This window comes from Ptychodera flava, chromosome 11 (assembly GCF_041260155.1).
Source record: "Ptychodera flava strain L36383 chromosome 11, AS_Pfla_20210202, whole genome shotgun sequence".
Classification (NCBI taxonomy): Eukaryota; Metazoa; Hemichordata; class Enteropneusta; family Ptychoderidae; genus Ptychodera; species Ptychodera flava.
In genome coordinates this window covers 16,277,839-16,290,955 of record NC_091938.1, presented here as the reverse complement: position 1 = coordinate 16,290,955, position 13,117 = coordinate 16,277,839, and the positions used below count along the sequence as shown (strand labels likewise).

At 37.0% G+C, this 13,117-nt stretch overlaps 2 protein-coding genes across 4 annotated transcripts in view; one reads left to right on the top strand and one right to left on the bottom strand.

Moving 5' to 3' along the window:
* LOC139143637 (progressive ankylosis protein homolog B-like) overlaps positions 1–13,117 on the top strand; it is an 89,073-nt gene that overhangs the window by 4,766 nt on the left and 71,190 nt on the right. Inside the window, exons 2-13 of one of the 3 annotated variants that reach the window (XR_011554646.1) lie at positions 628–841; positions 1,378–1,496; positions 2,916–2,999; positions 3,356–3,526; positions 3,792–3,932; positions 4,564–4,656; positions 5,130–5,222; positions 5,682–5,811; positions 7,429–7,552; positions 8,115–8,214; positions 9,196–9,251; positions 9,934–10,260. Coding sequence is in view for 2 of the 3 variants with exons in the window: in XM_070714132.1 (XP_070570233.1) it covers positions 628–841; positions 1,378–1,496; positions 2,916–2,999; positions 3,356–3,526; positions 3,792–3,932; positions 4,564–4,656; positions 5,130–5,222; positions 5,682–5,811; positions 7,429–7,552; positions 8,115–8,214; positions 9,196–9,251; positions 9,934–9,943 (1,335 nt within the window). In the remaining variant the exon portion in view is untranslated. Of the gene's footprint in view, positions 1–627; positions 842–1,377; positions 1,497–2,915; positions 3,000–3,355; positions 3,527–3,791; positions 3,933–4,563; positions 4,657–5,129; positions 5,223–5,681; positions 5,812–7,428; positions 7,553–8,114; positions 8,215–9,195; positions 9,252–9,933; positions 11,341–13,117 lie in introns of those variants that run through there. The other 2 variants (XM_070714132.1, XM_070714133.1) reach the window with 2 other exon arrangements.
* The window catches only part of LOC139143639 (progressive ankylosis protein homolog B-like), a 55,341-nt gene continuing 52,992 nt past the window's right edge, over positions 10,769–13,117 (bottom strand). The window contains exons 11-13 of the mRNA XM_070714134.1: positions 12,035–12,158; positions 11,497–11,596; positions 10,769–10,900 (exon numbers count right to left, since the gene is read on the bottom strand). Coding sequence (XP_070570235.1) covers positions 10,802–10,900; positions 11,497–11,596; positions 12,035–12,158 — 323 coding nt within the window. The 3' untranslated portion in view covers positions 10,769–10,801. The remainder of the gene's footprint in view (positions 10,901–11,496; positions 11,597–12,034; positions 12,159–13,117) is intronic.

Sequence of the window (13,117 nt, the reverse complement as noted above, 5' to 3'; positions counted from 1 at the left end):
ACCCCGTTTTATATACCTGTTACCCATCATTTAAGGTAGTATGCGTATCGAAATTAAAATACTTAAACTTTAGCTCAGACTTTCCTCAACCATTCTCTTTCAAAATCAAGAAAAAAATTGGGGTCACCGTGTAAATTTTGGTACTAGAGAAACAAATTACCCAAGATTTACCGATATTTGAAATTCAAAATGACCGCCGTCCCTGTGATCACGATTGGAACTAATTTGGGATAATTGGATGGTGAAGTAATGCCGATTTAGTCTACAAATGTAATCTCATCTGCTTTTCTTGTTTTTATGAGTAATTTGTATTATTGCAACATTCAACTATCTGGCACCTAACACTTTTGAGAAATTTAAAAAATATGAAAATCCAATTATCCCAAATTAGTAAGTAGAAAAGTAAAATTTTCGATTTTCGAAAAACTAAGATGGTGAAATGTTTTCTTACACCACCATCCCTGGTGGGTGGAGGGACGGTGTTTACACCAAGAGTTTTAAAATGAACCCCCACAAATGATAGATCAGAAAAGAATTGGAAAGGTTTGAAAATCGCATTCTTCGTTGAAGTGCCAATAGTTGGAACTTTTGATGATTCCATGCCAAGGGATTCCATGTCTTACACAGGCATTGACCCGAAGTCTAACGTCGGCTGAAAATTCCACAATGCTTCTCGCCAGTTTCGGAATCGGCTACAACCTGCTGAAATTTGCCATTTGGCCAATCATGGAGATCAAACAGGTCGCTTTGGTACTGGTGCTATACAAACGTGACGGTTTAATAACATTTGCATGCCTCGCAGGTGTATGTGGAACACTTCTGCTGTTTTCATTTCTTATAGGTAGGTAATCTGTACACTTTTCAAAACCTAAAACAATTTTAGGGTTTCCTCGCCCACTGAGTAGCAGAAAGCATGAAATGCCGTTGAGGATGGGAGGCCAGAAATTTAACGAGAAACAAAGCTGACCTCTGCACATCTGATGCAAGCGGGAGGACAGTCTAGTATACTCTTGCTTAAAGACTGCACTAAGCATCTTCGGTGTAAATCTGTACATAGGTGAACACACACATAATTTCAAATTCAGAAGGTTCTGTGTTTCAGATAAAGTTAACATAGCTTTGATAAAATATACAGACATATACTAATTCTGAAACAATGCTTATGAAGTAACTTACCTCATAAGCATTGTTTCAGAACTAGTATCTCAGGTAACTCCTCCATAGGTGTCCACAAGTTTAAATAATTCGGATGCTTTACACCAATAAATCTTACATACTTGGAGCATGCCCTCAATGAAAAACAGTAGAAAACAGACTGTGCTTTATATGGCTGAAGCACTGCAAATTTAACATTAGTCGATCACTTTTCTCCTCAAGGCTTCACGAAACTCGGGTACTATGTCGTGGACAAGTTACACAGTGTTGAGGCAGACGTTGGAATAACCGCAAGGCAGTTCATTCTCTCTGTTTGTTTGTATCCTTTTCTGGACGGGATTGTAAGTAACGTTGAGTGTCTTCATGCTGATGATAAGCTTCGACAGTAGTTTGTGTGCGTCGAAGAGATAGATAGATAGATAGATAGATAGATAGATAGATAGATAGATAGATAGATAGATAGATAGATAGATAGATAGATAGACAGACAGACAGACAGACAGACAGATAGATAGATAGGTAGGTAGGTAGGTAGGTAGGTAGATAGATAGATAGATAGATAGATAGATAGATAGATAGATAGATAGATAGACAGACAGACAGACAGACAGACAGATAGGTAGGTAGGTAGGTAGGTAGGTAGGTAGGTAGGTAGGTAGATAGATAGATAGATAGATAGATAGATAGATAGATAGATAGATAGATAGATAGATAGACAGATAGATAGATAGATAGATAGATAGATAGACAGACAGACAGACAGACAGACAGACAGACAGACAGACAGATAGACAGACAGACAGACATGTAGGTAGGTAGGTAGGTAGGTAGGTAGGGAGGTAGGTAGATAGATAGATAGATAGATAGATAGATAGATAGATAGATAGATAGATAGATAGATAGATAGATAGACAGACAGACATAGATAGATAGGTAGGTAGGTAGGTAGGTAGGTAGGTAGATAGATAGATAGATAGATAGATAGATAGATAGATAGATAGATAGATAGACAGACAGACAGACAGACAGACAGACAGACAGATAGACAGACAGACAGACATGTAGGTAGGTAGGTAGGGAGGTAGGGAGGGAGGTAGGTAGGTAGATAGATAAATAGATAGATAGATAGATAGATAGATAGATAGATAGATAGATAGATAGATAGATAGATAGATAGATAGATAGATAGATAGATAGATAGATAGATAGATAGATAGATAGGTAGATAGGTAGATAGGTAGGTAGGTAGAGATAGATAGATAGATAGATAGATAGATAGACAGACAGACAGACAGACAGACAGACAGACAGATAGACAGACAGACAGATAGGTAGGTAGGTAGGGAGGTAGGTAGGTAGATAGATAGATAGATAGATAGATAGATAGATAGATAGATAGATAGATAGATAGATAGATAGATAGATAGATAGACACAGCATGCCAGTGTTACCTCTGCCATTCATTAAAATGAACACGTTTATGTATTGGACCTACGGGATGTAATGTATGTACTGTGGGAAAGCTTTTACGATTCTCATAGGATTGTTGTGAAAAGATTTCAAATTCCCTAAACAACACATTGAAAGTTTGAATTCATCATAATATTTACACGTGTAAAGTATGGTCCTCTTTCGGACTAAGGGGCGGGTTTGTAAAACATTACCCCTCCCCCATTCGACCTGTAAGCAGTTATCACAGCGAGCGTTAAATGCACCTGATTTTATGATTGGTCATGTGAGTTGTGGTTTTACTATTGCAGGCATGGCTTCTTGCCGGTGTGTTGTTACGACACAGGTGTAGTGTCACCGTCGGAAGTGCATCAATTGCCGATATTTTTACACAGGTAGACATATTCCGTTTTATAACACACCACATGCTCATTCCGTGTTGCCATTCACCAGAATACGTCACGTGACGAGAAAATAGATACGTCTAGTCCCCACTAAATCGACAAAAGTGATGTCAGACGGTAATTTTTGCAAAACAGTTTTTGCCCAAATTTGAAAAAATATCATAATGAAAAATGACGTTCAATCCAGACAGACATGCATTTAAATCACTGTCCCCTCGTGCGCCTTGCAGAACTTTTGGAGCATGCGACGCGTTTATCGTCGTTAAGAATATTTTCCTGGTTGATATCAGGGATGTGTGTCTTTGAAAGAGGGTGAATTTACTGAATTTATTTATATGCATTTCCAGATTGGCGTTGTCGCGGGTCTATTGCAGACAAGCCTAGGTGTGGAAGGGGCAATACTTATACCGGTTATCGCATTGTACTCGGGATGTTTGGTTAGACTTGGTATACTAGTGGGCGGTGTTTGCAAGTTCGTCACCTGGGAATATAGAAATTCGACCCCTCCTGACGAAACGGTTAGTTTTCAATTCTTTACATCGCTATAGAGGTTTGTCTTCAAATTTATCGTTTTCTGTATGTGTGTATCGTGTAGCCTGTCAATTAGTGTTATCTGTCATTAAAAGGCAGTTCTATTCGGTTGTTGGATTACAACTTGAATCCAACTTGAATTTTTCTTGCCTGACTTTTTGTCCAAAATTTTGATTTCATTCTCATTGTAGACTTCTTTCAACTTTTCATGCGTTTTGTTTTAGTGTCACGTTGAATTCATTTCCATTTTAGAGGGATAGATTGTCTGCTGGTAAGGTGTTTGGATTGTGGTGGCCACTGGCTTTGGTGCAGTGTATTCAGGGAATCACTCGACCTGTCATCAATGTCTTCGTGGCCAGGGATTTGGAAGACACGCCCGAGGAGGCTGTCACGGTGAGTGACTATAATTCAACGGGTAGTAAAGTTGCTGACATTTTAAACACAGGGCGTAAGATTTTACGGTCAGCACCGTCAGCAGGGAAAGTCCAGTATCGCATAAACAACTGTGGTAACACTGAGTAAATATCATATACAGCGTCGAGTAGATTTACGTTATTGGATGCGGGGATCGCGACAGATTTATCCATAAAAGGATGGAGGAATTATCATACATCCAAAACAGGCTCAATTTTTGTAAATATAAGCTTTAGGATCATAGAATGCATGTTTTACAGGAACGCCAACTATCAAATTAATTCAATGTATGCATTTCTGCACGTTCATACATACCTATACGTTACTGGATACATAGATAGATACATACATACATACATACATACATACATACATACATACATACATACATATGTACGTACGTATGGTCGTTCGTATCATGCATTCATGCGTGCATTTGAACACAAACACATTGGCTGTAATATCTTATGTAATGTCTCATCTAAAGTTCCCAACTTGTGAGTAATTTTTCTTACCATGTGAATATTTCAGAGTTTGATGGTTTTTTAGGTTTTTTTCCGCGAATCCACAACGATGTTTATGACCTGCAAGAATTCTTTGTTTTTTCAAGGAATTGGCCGTGTTGACTTTGGCCTATCCTGTCGGACGGGTACCGTGGGGATGGCTTAACGAGCTGAAAACGGTGGTTCCAGCGTTTCTTCAGGTATTATCGTTGAGACAAATATTTCAACAAACAGAGGTTATTCATCTGTGTTAATATAGTCATTTGGTACAAAAATTGGTCAAAAAAGTTCGTCAATGTCACGGTAATGGATCATTCATTGTCCGTGTTGAGAATTTTCTGTAGTAATTGATATGGCAATCACGACAGTTTCAAAGTGACGGCTTGTTTGTTTTCAGGGAGGTATGATTCAGTGTCCGTGATAGAGTTCTTTATGTATTTTAAGTCCGCGCTGTGCAAACCTGTACCTTTTGAGAAATACTTCGATTGTCTTCTACAGCTTTAAATTATCTTTTTGTTGGGTTTCAAGCTCAGAGTGAAACATTGCATGTATACCCCATTTTCGATTTAGACTTTCTGGAGTTTGTTTAAATATAAGTGTGATTAAGCTGATATACATAATTTTGCATGGTTGTTTCATAATTTTAATTGTTCATCTCAAATTCTAAAACTAGGAGCCAGCAGCAGATTCTAGTGATCAAACAAACCAAGTGACGTCACGGGAGATACGAATCTTTCATATATGGTGCCTATTACTCTCAATGACCGTAAGTATCATAATCCTTTGTATTGAAAACGTCTTAAATGTTTTCGGTTCAGAGCTCTAGGCTTTACTTTCTTTCGTCTTTTCTTCGCCATAGTTTACTGCTAAAGGTTGTGGTTGCATCCCTCAACACGTGATTGTTATCATTTAGATGTAATCAAAGGTGCAAACAGAGTACAATTCTCGTTATTCTTCTAATTTCTGTAAGACGTACAAAACACTTATTTTTGCATAGTAATGAAATAACCGTGATGTCAATTGGAATCTGCAATGGTCATCATAGTTCGTCATTACAATATAAGCAAAACTTTACCGGAATTTCTATGATGCAAATGTTCAATTGCAACGAGTAAAAACGACTCCTGAAAAGACAGTTGTACAGAATGAGGTAGCGGTGAGAAACCAATAATACGTAATATGTTACAAACATTGAATACTGATTTTGTTTCTTGTTACTTTACAGTTCATGTTTGTGGTGTTTTGGATTCCAGGGATTATCACGTCATTTCTGGTTACAGTGCTAGACGCAGATCCTTGGCTAGCAGAATTGTGTGTAGTACCGCTGAAGATTTTTACATTCTGTGCAATTCCTGGTATAGAAGCACTAGTATTATTGACAAAACGTTATAAATACAGGTGGCAGAATGGTTTTACATCATAAGAAAATCACCATATGCACTTCAGCCTATTCGAAAAGGCACATTTTGTCCAATGTACAACATTTTGATATCTGCGAGGTGCATGCATACATTCTTAATATAAGCTAGATCCCATGTCCCCTGGTGGAGGTTCCGAAAACAATTCATGAATGAACTTGTAACAGAAAACTGAAATAACCTTAACTCTCTATAATTAGGCAGCGCAGCGACCGATTGCGACAAATTTACATATCTCAGGAGCTTTAGTTTGAATAATTACGGCATAATTGCACTCGTATTTACAAAGACAAAACCCAAAGATACTCAACTTGCAGAAAACTCCTCGTTATAATCACATCCTTCTATTGCTTGAGGCACCCAGGGATTTCCGTTTAAGGATGTCGTCGCTTTTGGCTGAATCGCGCCAAAGCATAACTCGAGGTTGAACTTTACTCTGTTTTCGAAACATGCTGACCCAATGTATATGTACGTACATGTTTAGGGAGCTCTAGCATGCTTTGTTTGCCGCAAGTGTGTTTAGTTAATATGACTTAGCAGCAAAATAGACACCTGGCAAAAAACACTTTTAGGCTCGGCAAACTGCTCATGGTACTCAAGATTGACGATTTGCGACTTAGTCTCACTTTGCTGAATCAGTCAGATTAAAGCATATATAACGGTTTTAAACTGTCGACCATTAACATTTTTCTCTAATAAAATGTAAAAATGGAGAAATTTCACCGAAGTTTTAATTTTTGAAGCAGGTCGAAATGTTCCAGACTATTATTATTATTATTATTATTATATCTTTATTTCGGACTTGAGCGTCCATATAATAGTCAAATAAGGCAATAGCATGAAAATTCAGTTACAAAAATAAATTATGGTTGAAAAGATAGAAAAATTGATTATATCTACATACATAATCTAATGGGTTTCTTTTTAAACAAACATTTAAACATAGAGTAACTTATTCCAGTGTTTTACCATCTCTGAGTTGAAATACAATGATTTACATACATTTCGTACAATTGCATTGCTACTTTTCAAAAGTCTTTGTCTCAGGCTGTTTATCTGATTTCTCAGAAGAGCATCAAAGTTGCTTATTCTGTTAGATACAAACATTAGACTCGCGCTGCTCCGTTTCTCATAACCCAATAACAGTCGTGCAGCATTATTGTAAGCAACTTTCAATTTTCTCAAGACATTTGCATAATAGCTATTCCATATTGGTCCCCCATACAACTGATAACAATACGCTTTAAATAGAATGCATTTAACATGAAAAGTACACATGTGGAATTTTCTCATTAGCATATTCGCTACTACGTAAAAATATCTCGTTTGCCGCTCAATGTCATCATCATCTCTGAAATGGTCAGTTAACACGAACCCTAGATGTTTTTTCTTAACAACAAAGGTTAATTTAACCCCGTTCAGATACACACATGGAATGCGCGAATCTTACTGTGATTCGCAAACACGCACATACAGTTAATGAACACCGCCAGATTTTCAGTTTGGTGACCCCAGGAATTTACAAATTAACATATGTTATCATTCCATTTTTAGTAACGATACTGGCGTATGTGACGTCATGGCTGTTACTTTACAAACAAACCAAGTTTTTGGCTCCGAGTGCCGTGGTTCGAATCGTTACGGTAATCTTAGCACTGGTTGTCCTACCTCTCTGCGGGTGAGTGTCAATACCATGACTTTTCTAGCTCTATAATATGCTGCAACATACTCTTGGTACTATGTAGTAATGTAACTATTTAAGGATTTAAATGCAAAAATGGGTTAGTCTATGTTGAGTTTGATTTTTGAGCTCATACGTACAGGCGCTGCCCACAAAACTGTTGGTGCAAAAAGGCCTATTTCTTGACAGGTAGTCTGGCCAAATTATTTTGCCGTACTTAGAAAACTTGAAAAGGACCCGATGGGTAGGTAAGCAACCGATAACAAACGTTTTCTAGTCCTAACATTAACATCAACATTAACATCGGATATCGCATACTTACCGCTTGTGTTGATAAATTGAACATTAGGCATTATTTTGGAGTAGAACAAAAAAATTGAATTTTACAAACAGACTAAAGATACTGAAAACTTGTAGCTGGTTAAGCTTTAATGCGTTCTATGATGTGTGATGCGGTTTACGTACTTGTGTGCAACAAATTGCGGCAGTAACGTAAAAAATCAAACCTTTTCTAGTTACGCAATATTGGATTTACGAAATTTGTTTGTTACACTTCTAGAGTCTACGGTGCCTCACAGGGCGTAGGGGCGTTGCTGGCAGCATTTTGTGGCGAAGCTGCCACCGCCGCGATAGGTTATGTATATGTGAAGCGTAAAAGAGTAAGTACAGTTTTTACAGTACTATTGTATCATTACATTGATGGCGCAAATACTGCAATCTGATTGGTCGAGACGCGAAAATAACCGTTCTATCTTTACAATACACCACGGTTGGAATAGGCACCAGTTCTCAGTTTGAGAAAATTCAAATTTTGACTTTCACGCCGGAATTTCAATTTAATATTATAAAATAATAGCAATAAGCCACCTCAGCAGCGGGTATACCACTCGATTTTGACTAGTTCACTCTATATATGCCCTCTGCTATCGCTCGTGCAGATTTGTCGTGAACTGGTCAAAATCTCTAGGTATACCGTCGTTTCCCTCGTGGATAATATGACTTTAGCGATGGATCTGTAAATTAGAAGGGTTTGACCAAGTGGAAACAATTCTGCAAATAATGCATAATGAAATGTTTTTGGCAACTTTGATATTTTAAAACGTGTCTCCGTTCACACCGACAAATAAAAATATTAATTGAACCATAAAACTGGTAAACAGACTGAAAAAATCTAAGATAGATGATTGCCAAACTTTGGGAAACAAATGGGAATGTATGTCAGAATCATGGCTCGCAAATAATTACAAATCACCTGAAGTACAAAGTAATTATATCTGTATGTATCTGTATAATAGATATAATTACTTTATAACTTGAAGTAATATGTGTAACATGCAAATATATATATATATATATATATATATATATATATATATATATATATATATATATATATATCTGTATATATGTATATACATACACACACGTCAGGATACTGTAACGTTTAATGCATTATAATTGTTGTATGTATGTCTGTGTCCGTGTATAAGAGTGTGTCTGTGTATGCACGACCGGTGTCCTTTTTTCACGGGAGATATTCTGAGTTACGGCCTTACCGCTTCAAGCATCACAAACTTATCCTATAAAAAGTCGTGTGTGAGATGTTAACTTGGTTGTATTGCGTTTCTTCCACTCACAAGGAAAGGAGACGTGCAGTAGATGAAAGGACTCCACTGATGACCACTGACACGAGAAGGTAGTTGAAGTGACTTTATGCGTGCAAATGCATATATAAATTCTTAGAATTCTGCCGTAAGGTAGAATGCGCCCCGGAGACAGATATTCGGACTCTCAAACCTTTTCAATTCTTCTCTAATCAACCACTAATTGGGGTCATTTTAAAATTCCAAATGAGCCCCCACAAGTGGCAGATCAGAACAGAATTGTGAAAGTTAGAGGGTCCGAATATCTGTGCCAGAGGCGCGTTCTACCTTAAGCGTAAAAACGATGTTAGTTTGTTCAAAGTAAGGCTTACTGTACCATGTCACCATTCATCTATGCAAAGGGAAAGCAAGCTGGCTGTACTTATTTTGTTATTGTCAGCCAATATAGAAGACAAATATGTGTGTGATCAATCACGAGGATTGCAAGTTTTCCAAGTATAGGGGAAAAGGCAATGTTAACTTTTCCTATTGAAAGACAAACATACCTTTAGCATGTGAGTGTTGACCCATGCTACAAGGACATTATTAGTAATATTTAATCCGGCTATACATTTTGACTGTATGAATTATTAATGCATTTAAAAGACTCAAGCATAACTGACTTCTTTTGCCTTTTTGTACATTAGTGGTAACTGATTGCAGTCATTGATCATGTCACAATTAGACAATTTTGCGTTTTTGTTTGATTCAGGTGCTTTTTGTTGTTAATTACAGGAACGACTGAGACTTTCCTTTCTCCGTTTACTGATCTACAGTGCATTTACAAGAGACAGACCACGCAAAGACCATCTGTATCTGTGGTGTTTATTCCTCATTTAATATATGAATAGTGAATAATAATATTCATTTATACATATTGTATCAATAAGTATTATTTATGCAAATTATTATAGCGATCACTCTCAATGATCGTTGATGTATAACCACGTGTATGTACCTGCCATAGCGCAATATACCATATACTTCTGAATCACTGATATTTCATGTCCAACAATCAATGTAAGCAGTTAATCATCCTTTTAATGAAGAGAAAACATTTAGGTGAACTCTTTTAACCATTATCATAGAGAAACAGCTCAGACTTTAACGCCATATGAAATTGTGTACATTACCAGTGCATTCTCTACATTTCTTTGGGTGATTGTGATGGATGATTCGACCGTTAACTTGATATCGATCAAAGGGATGACTGTTGATGTTTGTTTCGAAGACCCCGAGGAAGATAATAATAATACAAACCTTATTGCGCCATTTCTCCCGATTTGTGCTGGTAAATGGGAAATCCTTCATTGTGACCAAATAAGTAAAATATAATTGTGTGTATTGCATAACAATAATGAAAGAATTTTGTGTAAATTCCCTTGAATTCATCAAAGGTCACCATCCGTGATTTGAATGTACATGATTAGAATCGTTTTCCGCATGTCATTTTTTTCATGAAAAAATATGCAAACGATGTGTTTTTAAATTACATGGACTTTCGTACATCTGAGCATTAGAAAACTGAAGTTCCATTCAAGGGCGCACCATGCATTAAACGCCGACATCTCTTAGCTGTAGTTGTCAAATGAGTGCTGACACTTTAATCTTCATTCTGTAACATGTTTGTCTTGTGGTTATCCTTGTCTCCATCAACGTTCTCCATGATGGGAATCATTTCTTCTTCTGCGCGTTTCTTTTTCTGGCGATGGAAGAAAAACCGTGTAATAAAATTGATTTCTAACGAATATCTCAATTTCTTGTTTATATGCTTGAGGCTATATAAAATTTAAGATAAATTTCTCAATATTTCGTTGCTGAAAAAGGATAATCCTCGCACAACATATATAAAGATAAACTTTGAGAAAAATTATATATATATATATATATATATATATATATATATATATACATATATACATATATAATATTATGCACATATAACAAGACCGACAAAACAGAGAAAAGTATACATACACAATAGTACACAAACAAAAAATGACACATGTATGCACACACACAAGGTCACATGTCCGAAGAAACACCGCTCGGCCAGCGTTGATTGAAGAAATGGGGTCATGTTTTTTCTGTATCGGCCTGTACTCATCCTTTAGCGAATAAAGCAACCTTTTGAATAATTCATTATACTGTTTCATCCACTGGTTTCACTACATGATGACCTTTCTTTTACAGACATGACAGTAAAAAAGTTGTTGTTGGTGAAAAGGTAATTTTCCCTTACAGAACATCTCGTTGAGTACTGCCTAGGTTATCATAGCGAAAAAATACTATACTTACTCTTTTATGTTCAACGTACAGGTAGCCGATCACGGCGGTGACAACTTCACCACAGAAGGATGCTAACAACGCCCCTATGCCTTGTGAAGCACCGTGTACCCTGGAAATGTACGGAGACAATTAGAATGTGTTTTGTTCAACATATTTAGCCGGTTGATTTTGCTATTAATTTCTGGCATCACTGTTATGCTTTAAAACTTGCAAAATCTGGTCCTCCCATCGGGTCTTCAAGTTGCCAGCTTAGCGAGTGAGTAAAATTTCCCCACCTGCTAATGAGGACAAATTGATTACCAGCCAAGTTCAAAGCCCCGCTGATATGTTGAAAATATCATTGCCTCTACAAACGGCTTTTTACATGAATACACGTTTCGTTTATTACCTATACTTCTTGCTTGCCTTAGCTAGCATAGTCAAACTAAACGGTAACCCCCGACTGTAGACAAACCAGCTGCTACGAAAAATCACTAGAAAATTACCGAGTAAGCACAGAAGTATAATATCTACAATGCAGACTGCGGGTTCACACTATCACACTCACCCACAAAATGGCAGTACTATCAATGCCAAAATCAAAACAGCCACTCGGAGCACGGCACTTGGAGCCAAAAACTTTGTTTGTTTGTAGAGTAACAGCCATGACGTCACATACGCTCGTATCGTCACTGAAAAGGGAAATTACAAAATGCCGAGGTAAAAATGTTTGTTTTCGCAAGAGAAGACTGAAAAATCTGATGGTATTACATGTATATCAATATCAGTTGGAAGAAAGTGATATGTAAAATACGGCTAAATTTCTGCGGCTTCAAGACTTTTCCAACGGACGCAGAAAGAATGTTAACTTCTTTTTTTGCAAATGGAAATATTTGTTTTCCAGTCAGATACGTAAAGACAATTTTGCGAAAAAGTTCGCACCTACAGCTGCTTCGAGATGGCTCCATTCAGTCCATTCATACTCTAGGCTGTCGCCATTCTTTGTTTGCCGTCCGCGTGCTGGTAGGTTTTCAGTGAAAATTAAGAAAACAAACTCATGTTAACTCTATTACAAATAAAAATATTATTTTTCCAAAGGAAACCAAATAAAAATTGAGCTTACGCTATTACACTTGTGTTTTTTGTCTGTGTTTGTTTTTTTCCATGGCTGACTAGTAGGTTTTTCAAAAATCAAAGGACGGCAAACAAAGAATCTTCTTTGAATGGCCTTAGTCACAATTTCAATCTAAAAATTTACATTTGTCTTTAATTCTCTTTTATTAAGCCAATGATGTAGAGCGAAAGCGTTCGTGGATTTTCACCAGTTACGGGCAGAAGAACTGACTGACATTTGGTTGCACGGGTCTTGTAATATAGTCACTATATAGCAATTTGGACAATGGCGTCTATTGGAAAAGTCTCGAAGCCACAGAAATTCTGCCGTAATATACAGCACTTTCTTCTATTTGTAACCACGACGGCCGCAAGCCGAATAACAAGTAAACAAAGTAAACGAACAAACAAGTAAACAAACGAATAAACAGATAGACAAAGGAAAGAAAAGCAATAAAGAGACGAATAAAAACACTAACTTACAAAGTGAATCGTGTACAGTAGAGCAATTGTAAGATTATCCACTAACGAACGTAAT